We start from the raw sequence: 18,588 nt of genomic DNA, 5'->3' as shown, positions 1-18,588 counted from the left end.
CATGTACCCATGAATTACCACATAGGTGGCAGTACACTAAACACCGAAAGTGTGATAAGAGACTTAGGGACACAGGTGGACAGTGGTCTCACCTTCAATAACCACATCGCCACAACAGTCAAGAAATCCTTCTGTGTGGCACACCTTATCACTAAGGGCTTTTCATCCAGAAAAAAGGAGGTCATTGTCCCACTGTACTCATCCCTCATTAGATCCATTATAGAATACAACACCCCATTTGGTATGTACCTCTCAAGACATCTACAAAAACTGGAAAGGCCGCAGAAATACCTCACTAAAAGAATCACAGGCCTAAAGCAGATGCCCTATGCTGACCGCCTTAAAAAACTCCAGCTATACTCTGTCACATATCATCTACTCTGAGGCAATCTCTGCTTAACATACAAGGCCATGTCAAACCCAGAGCTGTTGGACATGCTACACTTAAAGAAATCCCAATCCCTCAGAGCCACACGCTCCAGGGATCTAAACCTTGTCATCACAATAAACAAAACATGCTGGAGGGATAGGATCCTGACCCAGAGACTCCCCAGACTCTGGAATAGACTGCCCATACATGTCAAGCAGACCGCCTCTTTGGCCCTCTTCAAAGGGAACCTTGATGATTGGATGGGAGAAAGGAAATTTACCTCGGGGATCACGTGGCTAGACAGGGGTCCAGGGAAGTAAATAGTGTGGGAAGAAATAGCCAGAGAATTGTTATGGCTAGGTTTATATAAGCCCTAGGGCCGATAGCCTAGTACCAACCTATGAACCTATGAACCAGTGGTGGGTCCTATGAGGGAGATTGATTGCAAATTTAGTTATTTTTTGTAGCACAAGGCAAGTTTCTTTCTCTGAGTTTCATTTAAGTTTGTTAGGATAAAAGAAGCGTATAGGAGAGTTGGCAGTAAGAAGGAAGTATCTAGAGTATGCATATTTGAGATTGTCATCTTTTATAATGCATAGAAGTTTACTGTGAGCTACAGTTTCAGTAACAGTATTATTTGCTGACTTTATGGTAAAGATTGCTTTTGACTTTGACAACTTTTCGAGGTAAAAAGCATTAACTTAGTTTTCTTAGGGTTGAGTAGGAGGTTTGATTCTTTGAGCCGGGTTTCTACAGAGGAGAAAGATTTTTGTGTAAGGTCTAGGAGCGTATGTATTGTTGAGGCCACACATGTTAATGCTGAGTCATCTGTAATGTCTAGGAGCGTATGTATTGTTGAGGCCACACATGTTAATGCTGAGTCGTCTGCATACTGAAGTAAACTAGCATGGTGAGTGGAGGGGTGGAGGTCATTAATAAATAAATTACACAGGAGACGGTCCATGATAGAGCCCTGAGGGAGACCTACAGTAACTGGTTGAAAGGATAAGTAGGTTTATTCCCATTTAACTGCTTGTTGTCTTCCAGACAGAATAGGTAACTAAGAAACCACAACAAGGAGTATTGTGAAAGTCCGATAGAAGAGAGTCGAACTAGCAGTTGCTGGTGTGAGACGGTAACAAATGTTTTTGACAAGTCTAAAAACATATGTCATTATATGATAAACAAGTTAGTAAAGGTTATTGATTTTTGGAAAGGAGAAATATTCAAATTTTACAGAACTAGATTCTGAAGGCATAATTAACTTTGTAATTACCATTGTCAAAGTTTCTTATGTGTGTAAGCATAAAATTAACAACAAACAGGTGGAGGTAATGTATGTTTGTGGTGATAAACACATATATTATCCGTAAATACCTCAACAAAATAAATTTTCAATGCAGATTTTCTACTGTCTTCTATCGCTTTATCCTCACTGCCACTTCTACTGTCTCTGCCTACCACTTGACAAGTATTTGCCTCCAGCAAACTTCCAAGATATATTCACTATCTTGTATGTCTACCTCAAGTTCGGTACAACTTTCTTTTCCTCTGTATCACCTAACAAATGTACACACTCATTACCTTTCCTAATATGTTCTCTGTTTTCTACTCTTATTACCTCGTTTCTCTGTTTTCTACTCTTATTACCTTGTCTCTGCTTTCTACTCATATCTCCCACACCTCCTCTCTCTTAATTCTTCTACCCATGAATGTAAAATTGCAATTTGGCATTTCAAACTTTACTATATATGACACATTGTCTTGTATTAATATGTAATGACTCTATAATTGATTGATTGCAGACTTTCACCATTATAGCTGCCTTCCAGTTATTGACCATCCATATTGCAACTTTAAGCTTTACATTTTTTCTGTGATTTATTAAATTGCATAATTCGTAACTGTAGCTTTTCTCCCTGGGCCTCAGCTAACAAGGGGCTACCCACAGCCCATTCAGACTACATCAGTCAACAAAACCAATAAATAAATAAAACAACATGCCTCCTTACATGTGTGATAATTCAGACAAGTGTAGGAAAACTTTTGTATCCTGTAGCTGCGCATCTCTTGAGTCATAATGTTAAAACTGGAAAGGATTTTCCTTATTTTAAGACATTGTGAAATATGTGGAGGAGGGAGCATCAGTAGGTAATTTATAGCAAACTAGTACACTTAATAAAAAAGAGGTAAAGCAACAGCTTGATATGTCCATTCACTGTGAGAATGGGGGAGATGTAGACCAGTGACATTCTTGTAAAGTTTTAGATTTCAAAACCAAGAGAAGGAAATTCACGTAAAAGTTACAAAAGAGAAGAGAATGTGATTATGATAGCTGGAAAGAAGGATATTCCTCATTATGACCACTACTACAGTAGCCTTAGCTATATGGGTTGTATCCTGCCAAGAATACAACAGCTAGCCAGCTTCTAAAGCCTCAAGGCCTGAAAGGCCAAGTGGTACCGTGGTTAACATGTATGACTTTCAACCCCAAGGTGCAAGGTTTGATTCTCATTACTGGAAAGAGCTTTACATATTGACGTTATATATTTAGGGGTTGGGAGAGTGGCCTAATGGTTAAAGTGTTTGCTTTACAAAGTACAGGGTTTGAGTTTCACAAGGGATAATTGGCTAGGCTTAAAATAGCTTGCAAGGGCAGTTAGCTTAGTACTAACCTATGAACCTATAAGGACACCTTCCACTACCCTTGAAGCTCAAACTATTACTCAGATCAAGCTGAGCAGAAGAAAAAGTGGCTTGGTCAACAAGCCCTTCAGAGCTTTCCTGCTGCTGAAGAGTGCTGCTCTTGTGGGTTTTCAAGGATCAACGGTCAGCATTGCTGGGCAGATATGTTCCCTTTAGGGAAAAACAAACTTACACATTTTTATTTTATGACAGAAAGCACATTTTTTTTCTTTGAAGTTATTGATTTTAAGCTAGGAAAAACTGTTTTTGTTGACTGTCACTTGACTTTTAGTAACTTTTAAACAGGAGCGTTCCTTTTTAGTTTTATGGAACAAAGTTGTTAAAGCTAATTTAAAACTACATTTTCCTTGGTAAAAGTTTTGTTATTTTACTTTTAGGGGCTGTGGAAAGTGTTTAATTTCATTGTAGTACAGCAGTTGAGCGGCTTGATATACAATGCATATTTAATTTTTGTGATTAATTTTCAGAACCGGGGACGCTTAGCAGACAAGAGAACCATCCCTTTACCTCCCACAAGAGTTCCCAAGAAGGAGCTGTCTTCCGTATTTACTAATAGCGAGGATAGTGAAGAAAGTGAGCATGCGAGTAGCGACCATTCTGGAATAAAACTGGAGGAAGACCTTCATTTCAGTACAATGAAAAGAAAGTAGGAAGAAATACTGAATACTTTAGTTATTTTGTCTGTTTGCTCTTGGTTATGGGGGTGCCTAATGTGTGCAAACTGTTATTTATTTGTTTATTTATTAATCTATTTATTGACATTTGATTACCAGGAAAGTCTGACTGGGTATAAGCCGATTTTCAGTGGAGGCCTGGTGAGAAAAGCTCCAAATTATTACAAAACATTTTAACAACAATAATTATACAATCTTCATAGGATCATAGGAGGTTACTAGGCTAAAGGCCCTGAGGCCCTTACAAGCCTAGCCAAGTGTTTATCCCCAAATAAGAAAGCTCAGTCAGCACCTGTCACCCCTGTCCATGAGGGACAGAGGTGGAACCCCTGGGGCAAATTTGTAGTTTCCCATTCCCTCATCAAGGTTGCACTTGAAGAGGGTCATTGAGGTACTCTGTTTGACGTGTATAGGAAGTCTATTCAAGAGACAGGGCAGCCTGTGGGAGACAAACCTGTCTCTCCAGCAGGTTTTGTTGATGTTGCATATTTTATTTAGGCCTTTCAAGCGGGTAATCTGCGAGGAGTTAGACCTATGGATATGGAACATCTCTAGTAGGGCAGGGTCTGAAATTGCCTTGTAGGCGAGACATAGATCCCCTTTGAGCAATCTGTATCGAGTAGAGTGATAGTGATTTGAGCCTGTCCACATAGGATAGGTGTTGGAGGCCATGGATTCTCTTTATGATGTATTTCTGTGGCATTTCCTGTTGGTGCAGGTGTTTGGAGAGGTACATACCAAACTGGGCGTTATACTCAATTACTGGCCTAAAGAGGGAGGAGTACAGAGAGGTAATAACCTCCTTTTTTTCTGGATGCAGTCCCTTTACTTATGAGATGAACCAAGTAAAAGGCTTTTCTGACCACTGCCGCTACATGATGGTCGAATGTGAGATTGATGTCAACCTGAGTACCCTGGACTCTCACCACAGGTTGTGTGCTTAGGGGGTTGCCACTGATGTGGTAATCAATAGGGGCCATGTTTTTGCCAAATGGTATGATAATATATTTTTTTTGCATTTAACTTAAGGCCATGACTTTGGCACCAGTCATTTGTTGCTGTGAAACCCACTTGCAGTATGTTAACATCATTTGGGGAGTCAGTGTGAGCACCCAACTTACAATTGTCTGCAAACTTGGTCAGCCACAGTCCTTTTGTCTTTGCCTGGACCTTTGAGAAGTAGATGCCAAACAGTAGGGGTCCCAGGACCGATACCTTGGGAGCACCACTAGTAACAGGTCTGCTGTTGGAGGTGGAGGGACCTATTTTGACCTTGTGGGTCTTATCTGTGAGCCAGTTGGCCATCCACCTGATGAGACAGGGATTTACGCCAAGGTGTGTTAGCTTTTCAATGATGCCTAAGTGGGGGATTGTCAAAGGCCTTGGCCAAGTCAAGGTAAGCTGTAGGTACTGACTTTCCATTATCCAGGGCCTTGGTGACAGTCTCAAAGAAGTCATCCAGGTTCAACAGGCAAGATCTGCCCTTGGAGAATCTGAACTGAGTGGTGTCAAGTACTTGGCGATTGACTTTGCCCTTGTTTATGAAATCCATAATAATACACGCCATGGCTTTACAGATCAGACTTGTCAAGCTAATGGGGTGATAGTTTCCAAGGTCAGTAGTGGCACCACCTTTGTGCAAAGGTATGACAGTGGCAGTTCTCCATTCCGTTGGAATGAAGCCTGTACCTAGGCTGTGGTTGACTAGGCTGCTCAATGGTGAAGCTATTTCCTGCTGGAGATGATGCAGAATACAGCCTGGGTACTATCAGGTGCCATAGAAGCTGTTCTATGCCTTGTGTAGGACCTTTAACACTTGATCTATGGAGATATGAGGTGTAGGTCAAGTATTGGGGATATCAAATGGGCTTTTGGAGGTGGAGTGGGGGTGAAGTTTGCTCTGAGCCTATCTGCTAGCAGGTTGGCTAAGTTCACAGGATCAGTGTAAGTGATCCCGTTAAGTACCAATTCGCAACAAACCTGGGCTTTGCCATGGAGGTGTCTGACATAACTGAAGAAGGCATTTTGGTTTCCCTTTGTTTCAGAGGCTAGTTTTGATTCATAATTGGCCTTGGAGGTTTTCACTAGTGATCTAATTTGCTTGTTGAGGCTAAGGAGGGAGTTTTTCAAATTTGGAATGTGTTCCTTTTTACCCTTGGACAACAGTTTCTTCCTTTCATTGTAAAGCCTCTTGATAGAGGATGTCCATTAGGCAGGTTTGTGTTTCCTTGAGGAGCAGGTTTTAGTTCTGTTGGGTATGGTTGAGTCCATGCAGTTGTACAGGTGCTTGTATACTGCATTGGCGTACTGTTCAGCAGAGCTGTCTGCATCCTCTGAGGGGGGCGGTGGTGTGAAGCTACTGATACCCTCCCTTTGGAGGTTGTAGTCAGCTTTTGAGAAGTTTTTTAGCCTAGTTACCTCTGGGGGAGGAGGATTTGGGTGGGATAGAAACTTTGAATGGGATAGACTTATGATCTGATCTCACCAGGGAAGAACATACTGTGGGAATGGTGCAGCGGTCACCCATGTTGGTGAGAACCAAGTCCAGAATGTTATCTTCCCTTGTGGGGGATGAGATGAGCTGTTCTAGTGTGTTAGAACTGATGAAGTCAAGAAATTGTTGGGTGAACGCATTAGTGCAGGAATAGTTCACCCAGTCTATGGTAGGGTAGTTGAAGTCACCAAGGATAAGCATGTTAAGGGGTACCTTGATGGAGTCAAGTAGGTCCAGGTAGGAGGAGTGGGTGTCCTGAGTCATGGGGGGTCTATAGCTGGCTAGAACTTGGATGGATGTCTTGCCAACTGTCAGTTGCACCTGAAGTAGTTCTAGTGCATTATGCTGGCAAACCAGTCTAGAGGTGTGCCTGTCCTTAATGAAGATAGAGACTCCACCGCCCTTAGTCTTCCCAACCTCATTTTGGGGTCAGAATGTGTGGAATGAGGTATAGCCTGGTAAGGCAGTGGTGCTCTCTGCAGCCCTGAACTAAGCTTCAGTGACACCACAGACTTCAGCATCTTCCAGTGCAAGGAGAGCCTCCAGTAGTGCATTTTCAGGTTAAGGCTGCTAGCGTTAAGCAGCATGACCTTCAATTTGCTTTTTGACAGATCTTTTATGTTTGAAGGTTTGTCTTTGGGACATTGCCTAAAAAAGGCACAATGGGGGAGGCAAGAGTCTTGACCAGGATCCGGATTCCAAGGGGTGACAGGTGGAGGCCATCTCTGACAAAGCATTGAGGTCTGCCAACCATGTTGCCCCAGGCAGATACTGGATCCCCTTGGAATGACACCAGAAACTAAGCCAATTATTGAAGTCAATTATTTTGTGTTGGTATTGTGGTATCATTCTTGGTGAAGGTAGGACGCTGCAAAGGGCTAGGGTCATACCTACCTGGGATGCATACTCTGAGAGCTCGGTCATGTCTCATTATTTTCAAAAATAAAACAAAAACATCTGCAGTTTATTTATTTATTATTTATTTATTTTTATAACAAGAAAATAATAAAACACTCCAGGTAAAAGAAGATGTAGAACATAGCTAAAAAGACAATGTCAGTTATATATTGGTAAGAGAGGAAAATATATCAAGTAAGATTCTACAGTTAAAAGTACCCTTTCAGATGACCAAGCCTACAGGGATCAATAATTATAACAAATTAGACATAATATAAAAACATTGATTAAGAATCGATACAAGTTATATGACAATCATTTACTATTTAGAAAAAAATTAGGCAGTTTGTATAGAAGTTAAAGGTAAGTTAGTCAGGAATTGCAGTATGAAGTGAGGGACAAACACGCTTATGGCATTTTTCAAGAGAAAGTCAGGGAAGTGAATTTGATAGAAGTAAGGAAGTAAGTGAAGAAGGGAGAGTAAGGAGGTGTAAGGAATGAAAAGGTACTTGTTCGCACCTAGGTATATAGTTTACCCTGATTTTGAGCAAGAATAGAGCCAGATTTTAGCTAGGAAGTCTTTCAGAGTGGTTTTAAAAGATGGGAGGGAGGATACTGACCTGATGAATACAGGTATGGAGTTCTAGGCTTTAGCAACCTTGTACGAGTACAGAAAATGCCCAGCAGATTTGATAGGTATATAGACAGATTTTTTTTTGTCAATGGCCGATTGAGAACATAGTTATATAGAATGTTTTTTAGTGCTGGACAGGCAGATGGATGCTGGATAACTTTATAGGTGGTAAGAAGTTGAGTATATGTTAGTTGATGAGGCAGTTTTAACCAATTTAGGCTTTTCAGTGCTATACAGTGGTGGGTTCTGAAAGGGGTATTTGCTGCTGTTATCAAAATGACATTAGTCTATTTGACAGTCCCTGCTTGTTCCATATCTTGTAGGATCTGAATGTGGTGTCACTTAATCTGACACTACAGATGTTGGCACTGACTTGGGTGTCACTGAGTGTAAGGTCACATAAGTTGGGATGCTGCAGTGAGGATAAGGGGGAAAAGTACTTCTGTGGTTTGAAGTTGATTAAAATAGTGTACTTATTTTCTCTTCTGTATATCACAGTTTATTTTTTTTTATTTTTATTTTACATTTGTTGACCGGGATAGTCCGACTGAATGCATGTCCATTTTCAGCGGAGGCCCGGGGAGAAAAGCTCCAAGGGTAAGCAGATACAGCATTACATAATATCAGCATTACATATTACAAACAGACTATTTACAGAGATTACATAAGTAAGCAAGTTAAACAAGTTCCACAGGTTAGAGTTAATCCTGAGCGCAAGTCAGGATTAAATTAAATTACACAGTAAACTGGTTAACAGATTTTTACACATTCTAGAGAGAGTTAGCCAGGCTTGATACATTGACATAGCCAGTTAAGTGACAAATGTTGTTTGAGTCTAGCTTTAAATTGATCTAAGGTGGAAAGTAAGGTAATATTAGCTGGAAGAGAGTTCCAGGATCTACTTACAGAGTTTGCAAAGAGAGAGTCACCGGCTGTGTTATTAATTTTGCTAGTCTGAATAAGTAGTTTGTTAGAGGATCGAAGCAGTCTAGGATTGTTATAGGCGGTGATAATATTTTTAAGTGCAGGAGTATTGTCCGGATAATAGAGGATTTTATAGGCCATAATCAGTTGGTTATACTAGATTAGGCTTGATAGTTCAAGCCACCCAAGCTGATTTAGATTGATGCAATGATGTTTCCTAAAAGGCAGCCCAGTGGCAAACCTGGCAATGTGGTTGTAGGAAACTGAAAGTGTGTTAAGGACAGTCTTGTTTAAATTCGAGAGTAGAGGGGATTCATACAGAAGGGTTGAAAGAAGGTGAGAGCGAGCTATGGCAATTTTAGCTGGAGGGGTTAGGAAGGCTTTTATTCTGTAAAGTGACCCTAGTTTTTTAGTGATGGTTTTGATAGTTTGGTTAACATGTAGGTCGAATTTTAGATTACTGTCTATGATGACACCTAATAGTTTTGTAGAGGGGTCAGGGGAGATTATTGTGCCATTATTTGAATTTATGGTAGAGGTGAAAGCGGTAGACCTACGTGTTGGTGAAAATAACAGCATTTTAGTTTTTTGGGATTTAGGATCAGACGATGTTCAGAAAGACAGTTTTCTATTGTATTAAAGGTGGTCTGGGTAGCTGACCATAAGTCTACTGGAGATGTGGCTGAGCAAATCAGAGTAGAGTCATCAGCATATTGGATACAGCTGACTTTTGGGATGACAGTATAAAGGTCGTTAATGAAGATGGAGAACAGCAAGGGCCCTAGTATAGAGCCTTGTGGTACTCCAAGGGTATTAGGTAGAAGGTTAGAGAGTTTGTTCTACCAGAGGATAGCCTGCTGTCGAACATTCAGGTAGGATTGAAACCATTGAAGGGCTCTAGTATCTAGACAGAATGTTTGCAGGGTGTGGATTAAAAGTTGGTGATCAACCATATCGAATGCCTTGGAAAGATCCAAGAAGAGGGCTGAGGATATATAATTATTGTTGTGATTATGGTTTATGGTGTTGGTAAAGGCTAGGAGGGCTGAAGTAGTGCTATGATGAGGACGGAAGCCATGCTGAGTGTCTGCCATAAGGTGATTCTGGATTAGATGGTGCATGAGTTGTCTATGAATACATTTTTCCATAATCTTTGCATGTGGAGAGAGTATAGCTATTGGCCTATAATTGGAGAATTCAGTAGAGCTGCCTCCTTTGTGAAGTGGGATTACATAGGCTATTTTTCCAGATGGTGGGAATTTTAGCTTCTGCTATGGTTCGATTGATTAGTATTGAGACACCGGATAAGCAATAGCATCAGCTGATTTTTGTAGGTACTCGGCAGGGAGTTGATCAGCAGAAAGTGTAGTGGGTTTTAATTTTTTGATCAAGGTATGGATAAGTGAAGTGGTGACTGGTTGGAAGCTGAATGCAAGTTGGTTTCTAGGGGTGCTACTTTCAAGACCAGGAGAGCTAGGAGGTAGTTGGCTAGCTAGGGCTTGAATTGTCTCAGTAAAGAATTGGTTAAAACTGTCAGAAACAGTTTATCTTATATATAAGCAAAACAATTTCAAAAACAAATCCAAGAGGTACACTTTGATAGTTTAACACTTTGGTCTATGAAAGCAGCAGACTTCTTCAGCCCAAATCATGTTTCTGGCTGAAATAATTTAGTTACTTAAACCTGAGAGAAACTAAGGAAGCCTGATGATGAAGAGGAGTTACATAAGGATGTGTGTTGTGGAAGAGATGAAGAAATGAGGATGCTGATGTTGGAGGTCGTGCTTGACAACATAGCACGAGCAACGTTTTTCAAGAATTCCCCGGCCACTGTAAACATTTAAGTTGTCACATCACCCCCCTGAAATACAAACAGACATGCAGTAACATGCATTATACTTGATTTACAGGATATACACAATAATTTGAAATACAAGTAGACTCTCAGTAGACGAGAATGTTCTGTTTACAATGACGGTGCATTTGGAAATAATGTACAAGGAAAATTAGATAAATAAATACTCTAAGGATTATGTAAGGTGATAGTCAAGGTAGGAAAAACTTAATAGGAGGACTACCTACTAAATGCAATATCTGGGTAAAAGATTGTAATGAGAGGGAAGATTATGAAAGTATAAAATGTTAGGAGTGAAGGAAAGGATGTAGGAAGTAATGGAAGTAAGGAAGCTAAGAATAAGTAACAGAGGGGTGGAAAGGAAGGAGACAGGTGAAGGCTGCGGAAAAGTGATGTAGGAAATGAGACGGAAGGGGGTGAGTGGACAATGTAGGGATGTAGGGATGTTGAGAGAGGTTATCAGGGAGCAGTACAGACAGTGAGTTGGGTGGGAGGAAGGAGAACCTGATCAAGTCTAAAGAGATTGGGGGATGCAGGAAGGGTGAGAAAAGAGAACTGTCTTGTAAATAGATGTTTATTTATTTACTTATTTTTTGATTTCCGTCAGAGCTCATGGTACCAGCCTGCCTCCCCAGTGCCCCAAGACCACATGAGCTGTACCAGCTATCATCCTTCCCCCAGACTATTCTTGTATTTTTGCTTGGGTTGGTCATGGATCCAAAGGACATCCTGGGGGCTCAGCCTTCTGTGCTTTTGTTGGAGGGGGGAGGTCTTTTTATATGCCCAACCCACTTTCCCCTTTCACCTCCTCTCACTCTCGTCAAGTATGTTGGAGGGCAGCTCTCTTCTATGAACCATGCCTCACCTTGGGGAGCATCATTGACAAGTGCTATCCCTCCCTGGACAGCTCCACCCATCTTTCTCCGCATCTGTGTTAGTTGGCAGAACCGCTAATTGAACCCAGATCAGATGGGTCATAGCTAGGGCTTTATCCCTGTACACCACTGGAGCGGCTTTTGTAAATAAATAAATATTATCTTCAGAATGGAAAGGTGGCTCCAGTGATTTGTCTGTTCCAGGTAAAACCATTTGCATTTAATACAATATCTGTGTATGTGTATCTATCTATATATAAAATATATATAGATGTACATATAAATATATATTTATATATATTAAATATTTCTCTGTGTGTGTGTGTGTGTGTGTGTGTGTGTGTGTGTGTGTGTGTGTGTGTGTGTGTGTGTGTGTGCGTATGTGTGTGTATGGGAGTTGCAGAGTAAACCCAACAAGAAGTGTTTTTGCAGGGGTGGAACTCCCCCTGCACTCCCCCACCTCCTGCTAATTATATATACTAACTACAAGATCGCACAATCCCCAGCGAAAGGAAATGTTCCCTACTCAAGGATTGTCAGTCTCACACACCTGACAACTCCCTGTCAATGTCAACCATATGGCATTGACCTACTGACAGTGTTCTAGACCCATATGTATACGCTGTATATGCGTATATATATATATATATATATATATATATATATATATATATATATATGTATATATATATGTATATATATATGTATATATATATATATATATATATATATGCATATCATCATCATCATCATCTTCTTTCGGCTGTTCCCGTTAGGGGTCGCCACAGCAGATCACCTGTTTCCATTTCTTCCTGTCCTCTGTTGTGTATTACTATGTTGTGTTACTTGTTCCAAAGTAGTCAGTCATCAAAGACAACTTGGATTTTTCTGGGGAACAGTTTAGGGAGGGATGAAATTGCATTTTGTATGAGTTTTAACAATTGGCTTAATTACTGGTGTCATTCTAAGGGGATCCAGTGTCTGTCTGCTTGGGATGACATGCTTGACAAGCCACGCTGCTTCACAAGGGATGGTTTGCACCTGTCACCCCTGGGCTTCGGGATATTGGCCAAGGCTCTTGCCACCCCCATAGTGCCTTTTTTAGGCAAGGCTCAAATGACAAACCTACCTCCCTAGAAAACACAAGTGGAAAAAATCTAAGGGTAATGCTGCTCAATGCCAGAAGTCTAAACCTCAAGATGCACGCCCTCGAAGCCCTTCTCAGTATGAAGAACATCGATGTCTGTGCAGTGACTGAAACCTGGTTCAAGGCTCCTGAGAGCACCCCAGCACTATCAGGTTTTACCTCATATCATGCTTTCCGGCCCCAAAACTTGGACAGAACCACAAAAGGAGGGGGAGTATCCATTTTCATCAAAGATACCCACACCTCCAGGTTAGTGGCAATGCACGAAGCATCAGAGACTGTCCAGGTGCAACTAACCATAGGCAAAACTGCCTTACAGTTTGTAGCATGCTACAGACCACCCTCTCAAACTCACGAACCCCACACAGCCTTCCTGAAGACACTGGAGAGTATGAATGTCTCTCCAAATACCATCATTTTGGGAGACTTCAACTACCCAAACATAGACTGGGAACATTACTCAAGCCCCAACACTCTAGCCCAAAGGTTCTTAGAATTCATAAACTCAAATGCAGTGGAACAACTAGTCACCATTCCCACAAGAGGAGACAATATACTAGACCTGATCATCACAAACATGGGGACAAAATGCTCCACACCGGAAGTACATCCCTCTTTGGTAAGATCAGACCATAAATTAATCTCACTGGAAATCCACATCCCGCCCCCACCCCTGCACAAAAGACCACAGTGAAGAACTTCTCAAAAGCAAACTTCACACTTCTTAAGACTGAAGTGGTATCTTTCAAGGCCCCTGGGCCAGTGGAAACCACAACCCACACTGCTGAATCCCTTGCAAATGCCTTCTATGGGCACCTTCAAGAATGCATGGATCATGCAATCCCAAATAAAACCAAGACCCATTCCCCAAAGGCAGGCGACCAGTCTGGTGGACCCCAGCCATAAACAAACTTTACAACAGAAGGAGGAAGCTACTACATGACAGAGCAAAATCCCTAAAAGGAAAGACATCTCTGATCAGTACTAGCAAAAAACTACGATCACTCATAAAATCATCCAAGACCAACTTTGAGAGAAAAATCGCAAATGACACAAAAGACAATCACAAGGCCTTCTTTAGCTATGTTAGAAACCTGGGTGGAAACTCCCAGATATGCTCAGAGTTAGTCCAAAATGACACAAAATACACTGAACCCACTGACATTGCCAACATTCTGGCAGACAGGTTCAGTGCAAATTTCTCCTCCCCCTCCCCCCCAAAAGGAGAAATAACTATCCCAGCAGAGTGTAGCCTCCCTAACATCTCAGATGCCCAGGTGAGAGCCACCCTCTCTAAAGCTAAAAACACAGCATCAATGGGACCGGATGGTGTCCCGGGCTGTGTGCTACATGAACTGCAAGAGGAACTAAACCCACACATAAGGCTGCTGTTTAATCTTAGCCTTATCACAGGATACGTACCCAAAGAGTGGCGTACGGCAACAGTGGTCCCACTTCACAAAGGTGGTGCTTCTACGGACCCTGGAAATTACCGCCCCATAAGCCTGACGAGCCTGGTCTGCAAAGCTATGGAGAGGATCATTATGGAACTCATAAACAAAGACATTGGGGACCTACAGACATTGGATCCTACCCAATTTGGCTTTGTCAAGGGCAGATCCTGCCTTCTGAACTTGGTCGACTTTTTTGAAACAGTCACTAAGGCCATTGATGAGGGTAAGGCAGTTCACACAGCCTACCTTGACCTTGCAAAAGCCTTTGACACAATACCCCACTCGGGCATCATAGACAAACTCACCAGCTTAAATGTAAACCCATATGTCACAAGATGGGTTGCAAACTGGCTCAAGGACAGAACCCACAGGGTCAGAGTTGCTGGAGCTATGTCAGACTCTAAGCCAGTCACAAGCGGTGTCCCACAGGGCTCAGTCCTGGGACCCCTCTTGTTCGGCATTTATTTTTCCGAGGTACAGGCAAACATAGGAGGATTGTGGCTGACAAAGTTCGCAGATGACTGCAAACTGGGCCATAATTGATACTCCAGCGGACACAAACATCCTTCAGAGAGGCCTCATAGAAACGGATAATTGGTGCCAGAGCCATGGCCTTAAGCTAAACACCAAAAAATGTATAGTCATACCCTTTGGGAAAAACAAGGTACCGACAAATTACCACATAGGCGGTAATCCATTAAGTACGGAAGAGGTAATCAGGGACCTAGGGACACAGGTTGACAGTAACCTCTCATTTGACACTCACATTGCCAAAGTGGTTAGGAAGACCTTCTATATTGCCCACCTTATCATGAAGGGTTTCACATCTAGATCAAGAGAGGTCATTGTGCCCCTGTACTCTTCTCTTATCAGGCCAATGATTGAATACAATGCCACATTTGGGATGTATCTCACCCGACACCTGCAGCAGTTGGAAAGACCCCAAAAGTTCCTCACCAAGAGGATAAAGGGTCTTAAACATATGTCATATGCTGCCCGACTGAGAAAACTCCAGCTCTATTCAGTCGCATACCGCCTACTCAGAGGTGATCTGTGCCTGACGTACAAGGCCATGTCCAATCCTGAATTAATGGACATGCCCCACCTCAAAAAATCCAAATCCATCAGAGCCACGAGAACAAGTGACTTAAACCTCAACACAGAAATAAATAGAACGTGCTGGAGGGACAGATTCATAACCCAGAGGCTCCCTACACTCTGGAACAGAATCCCAGTCCATGTTAGGCAGAGCCCCTCACTGACTCTATTCAAGAGAAATCTCGACGAGTGGATGGGAGATCGTAGGTTTACCCCGGGGGTCATCTCTTTGTCACTACTAGACAGAGGCATAGTAAACTAAACCCTAAAAGGGCATAGTATTCTCATCCTAAGGGGTGGTGTAAGCCACATACACTCTGGCTAGGCTTATAAATGCCCTAGGGCAGATAGCCTAGTACGAACCTATGAACCTATGAACAACAAGGACAGATGGCAAGCACATCAGTATCAAAGAGATGCTTGCCGTAGTCAAGGCACTGAACTCTGAATCGTCTTTTGACTCCAGGACCTGTTCAAGTTATTATAGATAACACTGCACTCATGTGGTCCATCAACAAACGGGGGAAACCAGATCATACCAACTTTGCAGACTAGCCATATTAGCTTGGGATATAGTCTCACAACACATTCTCACTCTACAGGCATCCTACATTCTGTCAGAGCAAAATTGTATGACAGGTAAGCTGATTATGACCAGGCAGACCCTCACAAGTGGAAACTAGACCAGGAGGTCTTCAAGATTTGATACATCTGTGGGACGTTCCTCAAGTAGACCTCTTTGGCCCCACCCCGACCAATTAGCTAGCAAGATTGTGTTGACAATCAGCTAGCAAGATTGTGTTCCAGGACTGCATGCAAGAAGGCCTGGAAGACAGATGCCTTTTCTTTTCCTTGGACAGGAATGTTCCTGTATGTTTTTCCACCCTTTCAATTAATATCCAGGATACTTCTGAAAAAATTAGAAGGAATCCTCCCAAAATCATTGTGGTAACTCCCTTCTGGCTCAGGCAACCATGGCTCTCCATTCTTTTGGAAAATGCCAGTGCAATTACCAAAAGCATTCACATTGACTGGATCTACTCACCCCCCAGAATGTGCAGCAGGTACGGCAAAAAAGCCTATTACCAGAAAGGCATATATTAGCAAATGGAAAAGGTTTTCTAGTTGGTGCCACCAACATAACCAGCACACATTCAGGACCAGTTTCTCTCTGGCTTTACAATATTTGCGAGAGTTACCATCCTGTGGCCTTTCTTATTCCTCTGTCAAGGTGCATTTATCGGCCATTTCAGCATGTCTGCCCATGGAGCCTCCTCTTTTAATACAATCTCATGTCAGAGTGTTACTGAAAGGGGTTTGCATAAGAGCCCTCCAAGAAAACCAGTGGCCCTTCCTTGGGGTCTTAATTTTGTGTTAGAGAAGCTAACACTTCCGCTCTTTGAACCAGCTGATCCGGCTGACTTCAGGTTCTTAACAAAGAAAACAGTTTTACTGATTGCTCTGACCACTGCAAGAATAGTATCTGAGTTGCAAGCTCGTATGGTGAGTCAACCCTATCTCATTTCCATGGGGACAGGAAATCTTTGAGAATTAATCCTTCTTTTATGTCTAAAGTGGTATTAGAGTTTACTTTAAGGTGAGTCAACCCTATCTCATTTCCATGGGGGCAGGAAATCTTTGAGAATTAATCCTTATTTTATGTCTAAAGTGGTATCTGAGTTTACTTTAAGCCAAACAAGCCGTGTCACCATTTTCTTTCCTGAACCTAAAATGAGGTAGGAAGGGTACTCCATACCCTGTATGTCGACAGACAACTCAAGTACTATCTTGACAGAACTAAATCTTTCAGATCTTCGGATCAATTGTCCATTTCTTTTGAAGGTAAGAATAAGGGGCAACCTGTGTTAAAAAAGACTATTTCCACATAGTTGTCTAACGCTACTATCTTTTGTTATACTCACCATGCCAAATCTATTCCAGGGAAGGTCAAGGTCCACTCTACCAGGTCCTTGGCTTCATTTGTGGCATTTTGGAAAGGGTTGGATTGTATAAGTATCATAGAAACTACTACTTGGTCCTCTGTACATACTTTTGCTAAGTACTACAAACATGATTCCTTCTCTAGGTCCAGATCGGGGTTTGCTAGGACCATTGTCTGGGGTCTCTTGGACCTTCTCTTTCCACTGGACAAATATAGTTAGCTATGGTAACCTACCCATATAGCTATGGCTACTGCAGCAATGATTGGTATGAAGAACATAGTACAATAGTAAGATGAGCAAACCATAATAATAGATGTTTGAATGATCACTGCTGCAGTAAGCCGCTGTTTCCCTCCATCCTCTTTATTTTTGGTGTGTTTTTTATGCCAGGGTGTGGTTATTTATTTTTTACGGCTCCTATCATTGCTCTTTCAGAGCTCAGCCTCCCTCTCTTTTGGCATGAAAGCTCTGAAAGGCTTTTCATGCAAACTTGTCTTTTAGTCAGCTCAGCTTGAGCTGCATGGCAGTTTAGGCACACGGAAGGTGCCCTGAAGCTTTGGAAGCTGACCGGTTGTTACAGCCCATATTGCTAAGGGTACTGCAGTAGTGATCATTCAAATGCCTACTTTTATGGTATGTTTATTAACACAACGGTACTTTCTGCAGATCCAGTAGTGTATTGCATTTTATGCAGGTAGCAGTTGCTTGGTTTTCAACTTGGAGTCTTCTTGCAAACTAGTGGTCTGCTCCCAAATCAGTACTCTGTTTTTAGAAAGCTGTTTAGTCTTTGCTTAGACTACTTCATGAATTACGTTTGCATCAAATTATTTTGGCATGAACTGAACCATATGCCTCACTAGGTACAGAGGTAGCTGTTTTTGGCATTTAGATTACTTCTCCTTTTCTCAAAATAAGCCTCTAATTATCATACGTTCTGTTAAGCTTCTTACTGTGACATCGCAAAGACTTCTTGAGCAGTTTTTAGTTATTAGATCCTATAAATAGACTAGGGAACAGTGTTTAATAAAGTAGATTATTTCACTAATGTGACAAGGTGTTTGGAATTTAAGCCATGACCCTTATACCTGCATCCCTTTTATGTTTAACTTTGGCCTTATTGTATTCAGGTCATTGTATTTGTAGTGCCCTGAAAAGAAATGTATTGACAAGTTAAAATTAGATTATGAAGATTTTCCTCAGCACTTGTACTTGTGTGTAGTCTGATAAGCAGGCCTTATTGGCCTAAACCATCATCTCCTTCATCCGAATCTTTCCACTCAGTTCAGCTGACTCAGGTTCAGAGGTTTTACCTGCTCTGACGCATATAGTGTCCTTGTTTGAGAATGAAGAAGCCCTACTTTTAAGGCAGCATACAGGATGAGCGCAAAGCTGAGGAAAATACTGTGCAGCTTTATTGTCTACAGACATATGCCTTGGAAAAGCTTAACATGCATATTTTAAATAAGGCATTAATTCTTCTTCTAGCTTTAGAACTGGCAGTAATAGCTCAGAAAAGG

The 18,588-nt window shown here is 41.7% G+C and overlaps 1 protein-coding gene across 3 annotated transcripts in view; it reads left to right on the top strand.

The window, feature by feature from the left end:
* Window positions 1–18,588, top strand: part of SAMD11 (sterile alpha motif domain containing 11) — a 1,263,018-nt gene that overhangs the window by 242,324 nt on the left and 1,002,106 nt on the right. For all 3 annotated transcript variants that reach the window (XM_044063099.1, XM_044063100.1, XM_044063101.1), the window contains exon 3: window positions 3,544–3,722. In XM_044063099.1, coding sequence (XP_043919034.1) covers window positions 3,544–3,722 — 179 coding nt within the window. The remainder of the gene's footprint in view (window positions 1–3,543; window positions 3,723–18,588) is intronic.

The sequence above is a fragment of the Protopterus annectens genome, chromosome 2.part1, assembly GCF_019279795.1.
Source record: "Protopterus annectens isolate FY-2018-M chromosome 2.part1, PAN1.0, whole genome shotgun sequence".
NCBI lineage: Eukaryota > Metazoa > Chordata > Ceratodontiformes > Protopteridae > Protopterus > Protopterus annectens.
This window is presented reverse-complemented; position numbering and strand designations above follow the sequence as displayed.